Source organism: Ornithorhynchus anatinus, chromosome 20, assembly GCF_004115215.2.
Source record: "Ornithorhynchus anatinus isolate Pmale09 chromosome 20, mOrnAna1.pri.v4, whole genome shotgun sequence".
Classification (NCBI taxonomy): Eukaryota; Metazoa; Chordata; class Mammalia; order Monotremata; family Ornithorhynchidae; genus Ornithorhynchus; species Ornithorhynchus anatinus.
Genome location: NC_041747.1, coordinates 11,079,259 through 11,093,360, shown reverse-complemented (window position 1 = coordinate 11,093,360; position 14,102 = coordinate 11,079,259). Strand labels below are relative to the sequence as shown.

At 44.6% G+C, this 14,102-nt stretch overlaps 1 protein-coding gene across 1 annotated transcript in view; it reads left to right on the top strand.

Moving 5' to 3' along the window:
- COL4A1 (collagen type IV alpha 1 chain) overlaps nt 1–14,102 on the top strand; it is a 170,706-nt gene that overhangs the window by 101,166 nt on the left and 55,438 nt on the right. The window contains exons 12-21 of the mRNA XM_029048048.2: nt 334–375; nt 548–637; nt 2,289–2,315; nt 2,498–2,548; nt 4,083–4,127; nt 5,913–5,966; nt 6,974–7,015; nt 7,849–7,930; nt 8,974–9,009; nt 10,103–10,267. Coding sequence (XP_028903881.1) covers nt 334–375; nt 548–637; nt 2,289–2,315; nt 2,498–2,548; nt 4,083–4,127; nt 5,913–5,966; nt 6,974–7,015; nt 7,849–7,930; nt 8,974–9,009; nt 10,103–10,267 — 634 coding nt within the window. The remainder of the gene's footprint in view (nt 1–333; nt 376–547; nt 638–2,288; nt 2,316–2,497; nt 2,549–4,082; nt 4,128–5,912; nt 5,967–6,973; nt 7,016–7,848; nt 7,931–8,973; nt 9,010–10,102; nt 10,268–14,102) is intronic.

The window sequence follows — 14,102 nt, the reverse complement described above, 5'->3', positions numbered from 1 at the left end:
CTTTTCCAATGCCACAGACCTACTGAATCTGGAAATTGATGAGACCTTAAATGTAAGCAGTCATATAACGGTCAAGGCATATCTCACACTTCCCATTTCCCCTCCCCCCCCACCCCGGCCCCCCACTCGATGACATTTAAAATAAACTCTTTTCCAGAAAATCTATGTAACAGCTAGCTGTAATGTTTGAAGTCTTTTTTAAAAAATAAAGTAGTTAAAAGATCATGGTTCTGGCTATATTGGCCTGTATTGGCCCATTTCTATCTTTTACCATGCTCCGTACATATGAGATTTTGGTTGTTGTAGTAACTTTGATTTAATTTTGATCAATAGGGACAGATGGGTTTGAGCTTCCAAGGGCCAAAAGGTGACAAGGTAAGCTAACTTTTGGAAATCTTTCTAGAAAGCACTGTCATAGTTAGACCTGTGCCCCCGAGTTTGTAAGTGGGTGAATAAAGCTAAGTTCTGAATGTCACGTGGGGAGATGGAGCTTAATCAAGGAATGTCTCCCGATGAGTTCTATACTAACCTCTGGTTTTTGTCTCAGGGTGATCAAGGTGTCAACGGACCTCCAGGACAACCAGGACAAGCACCTCACAAGATAGAAAAAGGGAATTTTGTTCCTTATGTACAAAAGGTGAGACTGTCCGGAACACCATTGTCTTAAGGCTTCTGTGTGGGTTTCTCAAGTAATGCAAATATTAAGGGCCAATGATAATTAATCCATTGATCATATTAGCACGCTTACTGTGTGCAGAACACTGTACTAAGTGCTTGGGAAAGTACAGAACAATACACATTTCCTGCCCATGGTGAGCTTCCAGTCAAGAGGGGGAGAAGGAGATAATATAAATAAATTGTGGATATATACATAGAACTGTGGGGCTGAGAGAGGGGTGAATAGAAGGTGGTAATTTGAAAACAACCCAGTTTATATTTCTGAATGCTGTCCTACTTTTTAAAAATCTGTGCTCTAAATTGGGAAAACATTTTAGGGACCCCAAATACTCACGACCCCTCATTTTTCCTCCATACTACCTCACCCAAGCACTCAGTCCCATCTCCTAAGCAGTTTGAGATACTCCACCCTGACCCCTACATATCCTTATTCTGATTCCTTCTTATCTGTAATTTATTTTAACATCAGTGTCCCCAGCTTGACTGTGAGCTCCTTGAGGGCAGGGATTATGTCTTCTCAATAATAATAATAATAATAATAATCAGGGTATTTGTTAAGCAATTACTATATGCCAACCACTGTTCTAAGCACTGGGGTAGATACAAGGTAATCAGATTGTCTCAGTGGGGCTCAAAGTCTTAATCCTAATTTTACAGATGAGGTAACTGAGGCACAGAGAAGATAAGTGGCTTGCCCAAGGTCACACAGCAGACAAGTAGTGGAGCAGGGATTTGAACCTACGTCCTCTGACACTCAAGCCCGTGCTTTTTCCACTAAGCCACGCTGCTTCTCTATTTTCCTCTCCTAAGCGCTTAGTACAGTGTTCTTGAGAGAGCCACATGAACACCATTGATTGGTCTCCTTTGGCAGGAATTTCTCCAAGCAGTGTCTCTAACACCTAATGTTCAGTGCCTGTCAGACCTCCCCATTTTGCCTCTTTCCCATCAATTCCAAATGTAGTTGGCAGCAATTCTCCAGGCTGCTTAAGGCATATTTGTACTTTATTTAATTTTTTTTATTAATAATAATAATAATAATAATAATAATAATTGTATTATTTAAGCACTTACTATGCACCTCACCTGTAAAATGGGGATTATCACCTATAGAATGGGGATTAAGACTGTGAGCCCCATATGGGTTATGAACTATGTCTCATCTGATTAGCTTGTGTCTACTACAGCACTTAGTACAGTGCTTGGCACATAGCAAGCATTTCACAAACACCATTAAAACACACAGACACACATGGATGTACATACAATCAAATCATACGCAGTCATTGTATCACGAGGGCCTTGTGGTCTAAGGAGGGAGGAGAACAGGTATTTTATCCCTATTTTACGTATGAGGAAACTGAAGTATAGAGAAGTTAAATGACTTGCCCAGGGTCACCCAGCAGGAAATGGAAGAACTGGATTAGAACTCGGGTCTCTTGTCTCCCAGTGAAGTGCTCTTTTCATTAAGCCACAATGCTTCTCAATGGCTGAGAAGACATACTGAAAATGCTTCCTTTCCCGTTATTAGTTCTTACTAGCACTGAGAGAGTTAACTGTTAAATTTAATTGAATGATATTAATGGTCTCCTATTTATTTTTCATTTCCTCAGGGTGAAAAAGGTGAACCTGGGATTCCGGTACGTACCATACCCTTGAACTATTTTGCTCAAAGGGACGATAAAAAATGGACTATAATTTGTGGAACACTTTGTAGTTTGTGTTCTGTAGGCCTTGGAATTTTCAGGTTAGGGATACGTTCACCAAAAAATGAAGTTACCATTAAAAATGCTGACATGCCTCATTTGTTCTTTTTTCAAAGGGAATTCAAGGCTCTGGAGAAAAAGGAGAACCTGGAATTCCAGGACCACGGGTAAGCGTGTTACATTTCCCCTATATCCTCTGCTTCTCTGTATCGATTACTGTGTAACCTACTTGCTCTAAGGTGTGGGACTAAGCCATCCAGGGGACTTCCAGAGGTTCTCAGGGGCCCTCGTCATTCCAAGCTGAGGCCTCTCTCCTGTTTTAAGATATGGAAGATCTCTCCGTGAGACTTCTGAAGTTTAAGATCTCTTCCTCCGGGGAGGGTATAGTCTGAGGAGTTGTCTGAGTGGACACTCTTCAGTATCAGTGCTGAATTTAAAATGGCCAGAATGAAATCCAGAAAATACACTTCACTGAGGTTACTGGCAGTGTTGCCCTATTAGAAGAACTCCTGGTGGAAAAACACCTGTGTATTCCATCGTTTCAGCAGAGAGTTTGAGTCTGGAAAAGTGTTTATCTAGCTCTCTCTCATCATTCTTGCCCTCATCACCATAATCACTATTTAATGACCACCTATTACACTATCAGCATCAACAGTATTTATTCAAGTTTTATTCATTCCCACCATTTGCAAATTTTTTTCTTTTTATGTATTTCTTTTTTGGTCAGTGACTACCTCCTACTTGGTGAAATTCTCAACAACTTGCATTTTGCCTCCCCCATGAGATTGTAAGCTTACTTTTTTTAAATGGTATTTGTTAAGCTCTTACTATGTGCCAGACACTGCACTAAATTCTGGAGTAGATACAAGCTAATCAGGTTGGACACAGTCTATGTCCCAAATGGGGCTCACAGTCTTAATCCCCATTTTACAGATGAGGGAATTGAGGAATAAAAAAGTGAAGTGACTTGCCCCAGGTCATACAGCAGAAAGGTGGCAGACCTGGGATTAGAACCCAGGTCCTTCTGACTCCCAGGCCCGTGCTCTATCCACGTCTACCAACTCGTTCTATTTTACTCTCCCACGAGCTTAATACAGTGCTCTGCACACAGTGAGTGGTCAATAAATACGATTGAGAGATTGACTGACTGCATGTAAAGGTAGCCACTTATAGGAAACATTTTTTGGTCAGTTGTTTTGATTATGTCACTGTCAGATCGTAAACTTCTGGAGGGCAGAATGATGATTATTAATGCTAAATTACATTGTATTGAAGTAACAAAACATAATTGGGCTATTTCTTAAGCACTTATGTTGCCAGCACTATACTAAGTACTAGGGTAGATAAAACATAATCAGGTCAAGGCACAGTCCCTACTCCACACAGAATTCCCGATCTAAATAGGATGGGGAAAGCGTATTAAATGCCCTTTTTACAGATGAGGAAACAGGCAGAGAAGTTAAGCGACTTGCCCATGGTCACAGGCAAGTGGCAGGGTCAGGATTAGAATACAGGTCTTTTGACTCCCAGGCCTGGGCTCTTTCCACTAGGTCACACTGCTTCTATTTCCTGTCACCTCCATTCACTATTTCAAAAGACAAAGACCCCCAAATTGGCTCATTATAAAGATGGGTACCTGACCTTAATGCTTCATTGGTATGTTGTGTGTATTCTGCTGATAGTTAACATTCTGCTATACAGGGAAAACCAGGAAAAGATGGCGAAAAAGGAGAAATGGGACCGCGTGTAAGTATTTCCTTAAAATCTGTCCGCTTGCTTGTTTTAAAATTTTTCCTTTTTTTCTAATTATCCTTTTCATTAACAAGATTTGTTTTGTTGGAATTAATAATAAACAGGAAATGCAGATCTAGGTTCCAACCCCAAAAGACTTTCAAACCCTCTCTTTGGAACATAAGATTGGCATCTTCATCATCAGCATCAGAAGCACATATCTCTGGCGGTCAACCCCATGCTCACGCCTTCCCTCCAGCCTGTCCCTTTCACATTGGACAGACCATTGCTCTCCCCTCCTTCAAGGCCCTAATTAAATCCTGTCTCCCCCCCCACCACGGGGAGCCTTCCCTAACTAATCTCTCATCTCCCCATCCTATTGTCCCTCCCTTCTGTATCACCTTTGCATTTGAGTCCTTCCCCCTTAGCACTTATGCACATATCTTTGGAGTACCTTTAATGGATTTTAATTTCTTTCTCCCTGGCTACGTAGTAAGCTCTTTGAGGGCAGGGATCTTGTGTCCTTACTCTGTTGTGCTCTCTCAGTGCTTAGTTTGGTGCTCCGCAAACAGTAGGCACTCTTTAAATACCATCTGCTGATTGACTTTTTTTTTAATGGTATCTGTTAAGCACATACTATGTGCCAGACACTGTTCAAAGCACTGGGGGAGATATAAGATAAATCAGGTTGGCACAGTCCCTATCCCACATGGGGCTCACAGTCTTAACCCCCATTTTCAGATGAGGTGACTGAGGCACAGAGAAGGGAAGGGACTTGCCTGAGGTCACAGAGCAGGCAAGTGGCAGAACTGGGATTAGAACCTAGGTCCTTTTGACTCTAAGGCCTGTGCTCTATCCACTAGGCCATGCTGCTTCTCAAAAACTAGTAACCCAATTCTTGATATTAACATGAAAGTACAAAAACTATAGCATTTTGCCAATTCACGTATATCTTTGCTGAATCAAAAGCAATAACCATTTTTAAATTATCCTGGTGTCACTTTAAAAAAGAATACTTTGCCTCCTTGTGATCCATTTTCCAGAAGGACCAGCAGTCAGCTTGGTTCTTTAATCAAATATGTCCCACCCCCACAGAAGTTGGATCTCCCTGCATCAGAAGGTATTTCTTCACTGGGAAAGCTATTAAATTAGAACTGATTCCTCCATCCATCCAATCAGTGGTATTTATTGAGTGCTTACTGATTGATTGATTGATGCATAATATTAATGATGATATTTGTTAAGCGCTTACTGTGTGCCAAGCACCGTTCTAAGCATTGGGGTGGATACAGGGTAATCAGGTTATCCCACGTGGGACTCACAGTCTTAATCTCCATTTTACAGATGAGATAACAGAGGTACAGAGTAGTTAAGTGGCTTGCCCAAGGTCACACAGTAGACAAGTAGCAGAGCCGGGATTAGAACCCACGTCCTCTGACTCTCAAGCCTGTGCTCTTTCCAGTAAGCCATGCTGCTTCTTATTAATAATAATAATAATAATAATGGAATTTGTTAAGTGCTTACTCTGTGCCAAGCACCGTTCTAAGGGCTCGGGGGAGATACAAGGTTATCAGGTTGTCCCACTTGGGGCTCACAGTCTTAATGCCCATTTTCCAGATGAGGTAACTGAGGCACAGAGAAGTGAAGTGACTTCCCTGAGGTCACACAGCTGACAGGTGGTGGAATCGGGATTAGAACCCATGATCTCTGACTCCCAAGCCCGGGTTCTTTCCACTAAACACCGCTGCTTTTCATCACCTCCCGTTTTAAAGTGCTGAACTTGTTCTTTCCATTTCACAGGGCTTCCCAGGAGAAGCTGGATTCCCGGGCCTCCCTGGGCGAGACGGTCCTAAGGTAAAAAATCAGTTGATATTTCACCCAAATTACCTGGTTTCTCCACGGCCCAACCTGCAAACTCCGCTCCTGTAGCTTCAGTGTACTTGCCATGCCCCAATCTCCTCTAACTCGCCGTTGATCCCTTTTTCGTGTCCTCCCTCTAGCCCGAACTCCCTCCCCCTCCGTATACGTCAGACCATCACTCTCCCCATCTTCAAAGCCTCATTTAGGTCACATCTCCTCCAAGAGGCTTCCCCGTTGAAGTCTGTTTCTCCCCAGCTCCCTCTCTCTTCTGCATCGCCTACACAGTTGGATTTGTGACCTTTGGATATTTGAGATTCACCCCCCAGTCAGCTCCAAACAACTTCTGTACATATCGTTCAATTATATATTATGAATTATTTACTTATATTAAAGTCTGTCTCCCCCTCTAGATTGTCAGCTTGTTGAGGGCAGGAATGCCATGGGTTTGTGTGGCCAAGAGCCAGGCTTTGGATTTGCACCAAAGTTTAATGTATTTCAAGTCTTGCTGTGCTCCAATAGCTAATTCAGAAAGTGGCTAAGCTTTTTTTTTTTTTGGACTGTATTCTGCCAGGTGCTTAGTACAGTGCTCTGCACATAGTAAGCACTTAATAAATATCGATGACGATGATGGTTCATCTAGGAATTTCTTAAACTTTACAAGCAAACCTCTAAGTATGCTTTTTTCCCCTGCTGAGCTATTTTAGATTAATCTATAATCATAAAAGGGAGACAGTTTACTATTGTCCCAGTCTCTTGTTTCCTAGTTTTACACCTCATAGGAAGATCAGATTTATCTCCTTATTTTAATTTACTTTACCATTCCTGCTCCACAAAGCACACTGAAATAGACCTAAAACATCTAAGAGCAATAATAGGTATTAATTTGTGTCTGTGTAAAGTGTATATGCTATCTGACTTCTATAGTGTAAAAAAAAGCACCTAACCATATTACCAGTGCAGTAGTTTACACAATCATTTCACATAAATGTATTTCTTTGTAGGGAGATAAGGGACATGCAGGTCCTCCAGGAGAGCCAGGAGCTGTAAGTAAACCAGAGTTTTCCATTTGAATGTTTGTTTTTGCTAAGGAGGAGTGAAACCACTGCTTAGAAAGAATAGTCCACACTGATACCTAAAGCTTAAGAGGCAAATCTATGAGATGAAACTTTTATATGGAAAAATCGGTCTCTGGTCATAAAAATCATACCAGTCGTGGCCCTTATGATGTCCATTGATGGGGAAACTGATTTGAAGTGACCGACTGCCATTTTTTACCGCGACCCGCCGCTGGGGGTGGATTAAGGGGTGGAGGCAGCTATGCTCTGATTGGATCCTCATTTTCCCTGGACCTTTGGTCTTGGGTTGGTGGAAACCTACTCAGCTCGCTGGGGGAAGAGAACGGATCTACCTACTTTGTTGCATTGTGCTCTCCCAAGTGCTCAGTAAAATGCTGTGCACCCAGTAAGTGCTCATTAAATTAGTCCTTTCTTGTTCCATTTGAGCAGGTTTGGGGTCCCATTTTGGAGTAACAGGGACAGAAAAGGGATCGCCATCAACTCTCCGGCAAGTCTGCAGAGGGCACACAGAATCACTGAAAACTTAATGGCTTTCATATGAGGGAATCAGAGACATCATTTGAATTTCCTTATATATCAAATGGCCCTTGCCTGTGGAGTGGTGTGTTGCAGGGCAGCCAGAGGTTGGACTCCCAGTGAACTCACCGTGCCAAAATATTTCCTAATTTTAAGATTTAAGTCCTTTCCTTCATAATGCTCTCTGTACTCTGGGTTACACACCCGCAAACAGGTGAAAGCTGGAAGTAAAGACCGCATGGCATTTTGTGGTCCGTCTTCCCCCCGCCCCCGCTGTGTTTCAGTTTGCAAGCATAAAGCCTGGAGAAAAAGGAGAACGAGGTTATCCCGGGATTCCTGGTCAGAAAGGTGAACCAGGGCACAAAGGTACGTTAGGTCTTCCTGCCTCTACCTGATCGTGAGATTGACCCGAAGGTCCTCTGAGAGGAGATGGGGAGAGGGAGGTGACAGGGAGGAGAGTTTAGGGGAGGGGTGGTGTTGTATTTCTTAGGCCTAGCTTGAGCTAAGACCTGCAGGCTGTCTTCATTCTCAGCAGCACCGGGGACTGAGGTGCAAACAATGGGGTCTAATAATAATAACTGTGGCATTCGTTAAGTGCTTATGAGGTGCCAGACACTGTACTAAGCGCTGGGGTGGATACAAGTAAATCGGGCTGGGACCCGGTCCCTGTCCCTACATGGGGCTCAAAGTCTTAATCCCCATTTTACAGATGAGGGAATGGAGGCCCCGAGAGGTGAAGTGACTTGCCCAAGGTCACACAGCAGACAAGTGGTGGAGGTGGGATCAGAACCCAGGGCCCGACTCCCAGGCCCGTGCTCTAGCCATTAGGCCATGCTGCTTCCCTGTGAACTGATTTTACTTTTGTTTCAATTGTAGGGATTTCAATGATTACGGGTGGCAGTTGATGACACTGACTTAATTAGCTGGGAAGTAGATATTAGCATGCAGTGGGGAGAAATGCCCACCCCTCCATTCCTGATTTTCTTGCCTCATTTCTGTGGAGCTCACTGCCCCCTAATCCAGGACCCCTTCCGAACTGCCGATCGTATTTGCTTTTCAATTTGCACACCACTCCAGGTATTTAGAGAGGATATATAGAAGCACCTAGTGTGCTCTTTATTGGTAGGGACTGTCTGTCTTCCCTCTAGATTGTAAGCTGCTTGTGGGCAGGGAACCAACTCTGTTTTACTGTCCTCTCCCAGGCGCTTGGTACAGTGCTCTGCACACAGTGAGTGCTCAATAAATACCACTGATTGGTTGACTGTGTGTTTTTTTTTTAATATTGGCTTGTGTCCTTCTGAGCATCGCCTGCTTGACATGGCCGAGGATGACAGGGACCTCTTGGTTTGCAAAATCAACATTACAAATTCATTTTTTTCCCTCTCTCCCTTCTTCGTTTTGATTTTCAGGTTACCCAGGTTTACCAGGCCCGCCAGGCCTGCCGGGTAAGTATGTGTTTGTTTTCATTTGTTATGGAATTCTTCTTCAATTCTCTTTGCTTACTATTCTGAGTCACGAAGATGGGCTATTAGAGACGTAGGTGAACATGAAACTCTTCATGTGCAAGTTAGAAACAAATTCATAGTCACTGATCCATGCATGCCCGGATGCCCCTTAGGTCCACACATGTTCGGTGTTGCAAAAGATGTCCATCACCCCGGTTAGAAAGGCAAAATTTTTCTAGGATGCACTGAAATGACCACTGTTCTGCCAATAAATACATCTATGCTGTAAATACCACATGAAAACCAGTCAGTGCATCACTTCTCCCGGTGACTACTTCAGTGAATCAAGGCAAATTCTGATCGTTGATAAATCTGTGCACAACTGAGGATGACTGGGTTGTTTGTGTCTAAACTGGTTTTAGTGTCTGTCCTCCCCATCTAGTAGTCAAATCCTTGACAGCGGGATTAACGCCCAAGCGCTTAGTACAGTGCTCTGCACAGAGTAAGCGCTGAAGAAATACTTTGACAGCAGGCAGTTGGGAAGTTGTGTCTCCTGGGGTTGGGGTGGGGATTGTGACAGAAGGCGGGCAACACCTACCTCTAGACTGTAAACTCGATGTGGGAAGGGTACGTGTCTGTGATATTGTTCTATTATACCCTCCCAAGTGCTTACTACATTGCTCTGACCATAGTAAGCGCTCAATAAATATGACTGACTGACCTACCCACTGACCCAGGGAAAAGCGACTGTGTACGTGGTTCTCTCTGCTCCACCATCAGATGTTCATCAGATGTCTGCCAGGCAATCAGAATTCACCATGGCCTCTCTCGTGTGGTGACCGTTCTCCGGACATAGCCCAAAAAATTGACCCGCCATGTGTTTATACAGACCACGGGGCTTTGCCGTCGTCCAAGGTCAATGACAGTTTCCCAAAGACAAAAGTGGTCTGTCAGGTGCTCAGAGATAGACTGTTTCTCTTGGGTTTATTGACTGATATCCTTTCCCTGGAGCTCAGTCAAACAAAAGCGTCCATCTGTGGGTTTCCTTCATGGGTTGTGGATGCTTGGAATAACTCTGCTCTTCTGGTTTCAGGGCTCACTGTCCCAGGGCTTGTGGGACCCCCTGGACCACGTGGGATAAAAGGCGAGAAAGGGCATAAGGGAGTTCCCGGACAGTCGCTGCCGGGACCAATGGGAAGAGATGGGCATCCTGGACTCCCGGGACCCCCCGGCCCGCCTGGCTTGCCAGGCGTCATAAGTAAGTACCCTTGGGGTTTCTGCTGTGTTTATCGGGTGTCGGTGCTGAGGGGATGACGGAGCGGAGGTGGCCTCTCTGAGGAATTGGAAAAGGCCCTCGGTACTTCCCCTTTGGTTTCCTTATCCTACGTGGCCTCTGGACACCCAAGGCCCAAAATATACCCGGGCCCCAGTTATCTGGGTGTTTCGGTCCCGGAACGCTGAAGTTTCAAGATAAGCTTCCAGAATTTGGAAGCCAAGGCATATTTTTGCACTTCAAGGTATTTGGAAAGCTTTAAGAGTATTACTCCGACCTTGGGAAATGGGGAAAATGAAGATGAAACACAAAAGCGGGGCCTACTGGGAATGAGAGGACCTGGGTTCTAATCCCGATTCTGCCACGTGCCTGTTGTGTGACCTTGAGGTAGTCATTTGACTTCTCTGTGCCTCAGTTTCCTCATCTGCAAAATGGGGACAATATACCTGTCCTCCCTCTCCCATAGACGGCGAGCCCCTTGTAGGACAAGGACACTGTCTAATCAGATGATACTGTAGCCACCCCAATGCTTAGTACCTAGTAAATACCAGTATTATTATTAGCAACAACAATAATAGTAATAGTTCCATAATATAATAATTCTAATCCCAGCTCTGCCACTTGGCTGTTGTGTGACCTTGTGCAAGTCGCTTTGCTTTTCTGGGCCTCAGTTTTCACGTCTATAAAATGGGGATTCGACACCCATTCTCCCTCCTACTTAGAATGTCGAGGCCCATGTGGGACAGGGACTGTGTCCCACCTGATAAACTTGTATCTACCTCAGTGCTTAGAACAGTGCTTGACTGTAAGCGTTTAGGTATCATCATAACTTTACCAGTAAGAAAACTGAGGCCCAGAGAAGTACTCACTCAAGATCACAGAGCAGATGAGTGGCACAGTCAGGATTAGAAGCCAGGTCCCATGACTCCCAGCCCCGAGGTTGTTTCTCTTTATGCTGTGCTAGTGGAAAGCAGAAAGCTTTCACTGTTGCCAAGGGATGATCTTCCCTGGACTGGGCCACACTGCATCTAGGGTAAATTCACTGTGCATGGAGATTACAGGCCCAGTGGGTGAGGTAGCATGTAAGTACATAAATAAACAGGGAAAGTGTGGCCTAGGGTATAGAGCACAGGCCTGGGAGTCAGAGGACTTGAGTTCTGCTCTGCACAGTCTGCTCTGTGACCTTGGACAAGCCGCTTCACTTCTCTGGGCCTCAGTTACTTCATCTGGAAAATGGGGATTAAGACTGTGAACCTCGTGAGAAATGGACGCCGTGCAAGGACGCATCTTCTCTCACCCACAAAAGTAATAGTAATTGGGGTATTTGTGCACTTTGTGCCAGGCACGGTAAGCCCGCTGTTGGGCAGGAATTGTCTCTGTTGCTGAATTTTACATTCCAAGCGCTTAGTACAGTGCTCTGCACACAGTAAGCGTTCAATAAATACTATTGAATGAATGAATAGTACAGTGCTCTGCACACAGGAAGTGTTCAATAAATAGAATTGAATTTATTAAGCGCTGGGGTGGGTACAAGCAAATCGAGTTGGACGTGGTCCCTGTCCCACCTGGGGCTCACACTCTCAATCCCCATTTTCCAGATGAGGTCACCGAGGCCCAGAGAACTAAAGTCACTTGCCCGAGGTCACACAGCAGACAAGTGGTGGAGCTGGAATTAGAACCCAGGTCTATCTGACTCCCAGGATCGTGCAGCTCTCCATTGAGCCATGCTGCCGAGGCAGGTGTTCTTTGGCATGGACCCCTGACTGTCTCCCATCACTAGGGAAGGGTGCTATGGGATCAGAATGCGAAGCACATGCTCATCAAATGGTGGGGGGGAGGAGTTTGGGCAGCTGCAGTAGTCCCCAAGGCTGGAATCCCAGGGTTGAATTCCTGCCATCACTCTACAGCTGTGCAGAGCAGCTGCCTCACACAAAAGCTCAAGGGCTTCAAGAGAACATCCAGCTGGTGGAAATTGGTCTTTGGTTTAGCTCTAGATAGACAGATAACCTCTTCCACTGTGGGGTTAGGAAGTGGATTTTCCATTGAAGGCACTAAAATTGGAATCGGGTTTTAGAACTTTTTTTTCCCTACACCTGGGTGGACACATTTTTAAATGATTTTAAAATAACAATGGTAATACAAATAATTGTGGTATTTGTTAAGCGCTCGCCATGTGTCGGGCACTCTACTAAGCCCTGGGGTAGATAAAGGCACCAGGGCCCAAGATGGGCCAAACAATCTAAGTGGGAGGGAGAACTGGTAGTAAATGCCCATTTTGCAGATAAGAAGTGAGAAGTGAATTAAACAGCCCCTAAGCGACAGAGGTGGGATTGGAACCCAGATCTTTTGATGCCCAGGCCCCCGGTTCTTTCCGCTAGGTCACGCTGCTTAAAAGAAACCGCATCAAGATTTGACATGGGCAGCTGGGCTTAAGGTTGCTCTGTGCGGATCTCCACGACTAGCAAAGCAGAGAAGCAGAGGGGGTCTGAAAGCCCAACCTGTTGGAAGCAAATTTATGCCAGATATGGGAACTTTGCAGATTTTTTAATGAAGTGTGTCGGAAGCGTACGAGAGACTGTGGATTTCACCATCCATTCTGGCTGGAGAGTCTTTGGCAGTCGATTTAAGATGAGAAATTCCCAATCATGAAGTAATGGGACATAATTTACTAGTGGAAATATATTCCAAACACATAATATACCTTGGGAGATGATACATTTTCAAGGTAATTGCCACCTAGGGAAATATTAATGACTCATTAACCGTGCAGCAGTTAGATTTAAATACTTCCATTTAGAGTTTTCGACTGCTGAGTTTCACACTACAGTATTCTCTCCCATATGGCTTAAGTTAGCTAACGGCCATCTGTGCCTTCAGATATTCTTAATAGGCCAGAGCTCTTTGGTGTGGAATCGCAATCTTGAATTTTATAATGTATTGGTTGCAATCACCCAAGTCCTGATTTGGATCTCAAATCCTACAGGTTCGATTCTTCAGTGGGTACTCCCAAACTTAAATTCACCTTTTTCTTGCTCTCACCGAATTTTCGGCTGCCAGGGTGTGGAACGAGCTGGCATTGAGCAGTCTGGCAATGGCATCCCTCCACGCTATAACAGGTCACATAGCAGACACGTGGGGGAGCTAGGATGAGAACTCAGGTCCATCTGACTCCCAGGCCCGGGCTCTATCCCTTAGGCCACACTGTTTCTCTCTTTATTTCTTTATGTACTTACATGCTACCTTGCCCACTGGGTCTCCTAGCTCTGTGCTCTTTCCACCAGGCCACGCTGCTTCTCAGCGCTTATGTTCATATCCCTAAGTTATTAATATTAATGCCCGTTTCCCCATCCAGGCCATAAACTCACCGTGGGCAGGGAACATGTCTACCAATCTGTTGCACTGTACTGTCCCAAGTAGTACAGTGCTCTGCGTACACCCAGCGCTCAGTAAATATCATTGATTGATTGTGTATTTGCTAGACCAGATTTTAGGCATTTCTAAATAACTCCCTTTCCTCCCCAAGACTGTCCATTCCTCCCATCAGTACATAAATATTTGACTAACTGAGATGCCTCCCCTGCCCTCATGTATCTCCTTCCCTAGACTGTACTCTAGACTATGCTTGTTGTGGGCAGGGAATGTGTTTGTTTATTGTTATACTGTCTTCTCCCAAGCGCTTAGTACAGTAAGCGCCCTCTAAGTACAACTGAATTGAATGAATGAATACTCCTGCCTGTTGAGCAGCTGTTGGGACCAGGGGAAGCTGTGAAATTCCAGTTGAAATTCCCACTGAAAATTGGTCCCACGGTGATTCTTCAGG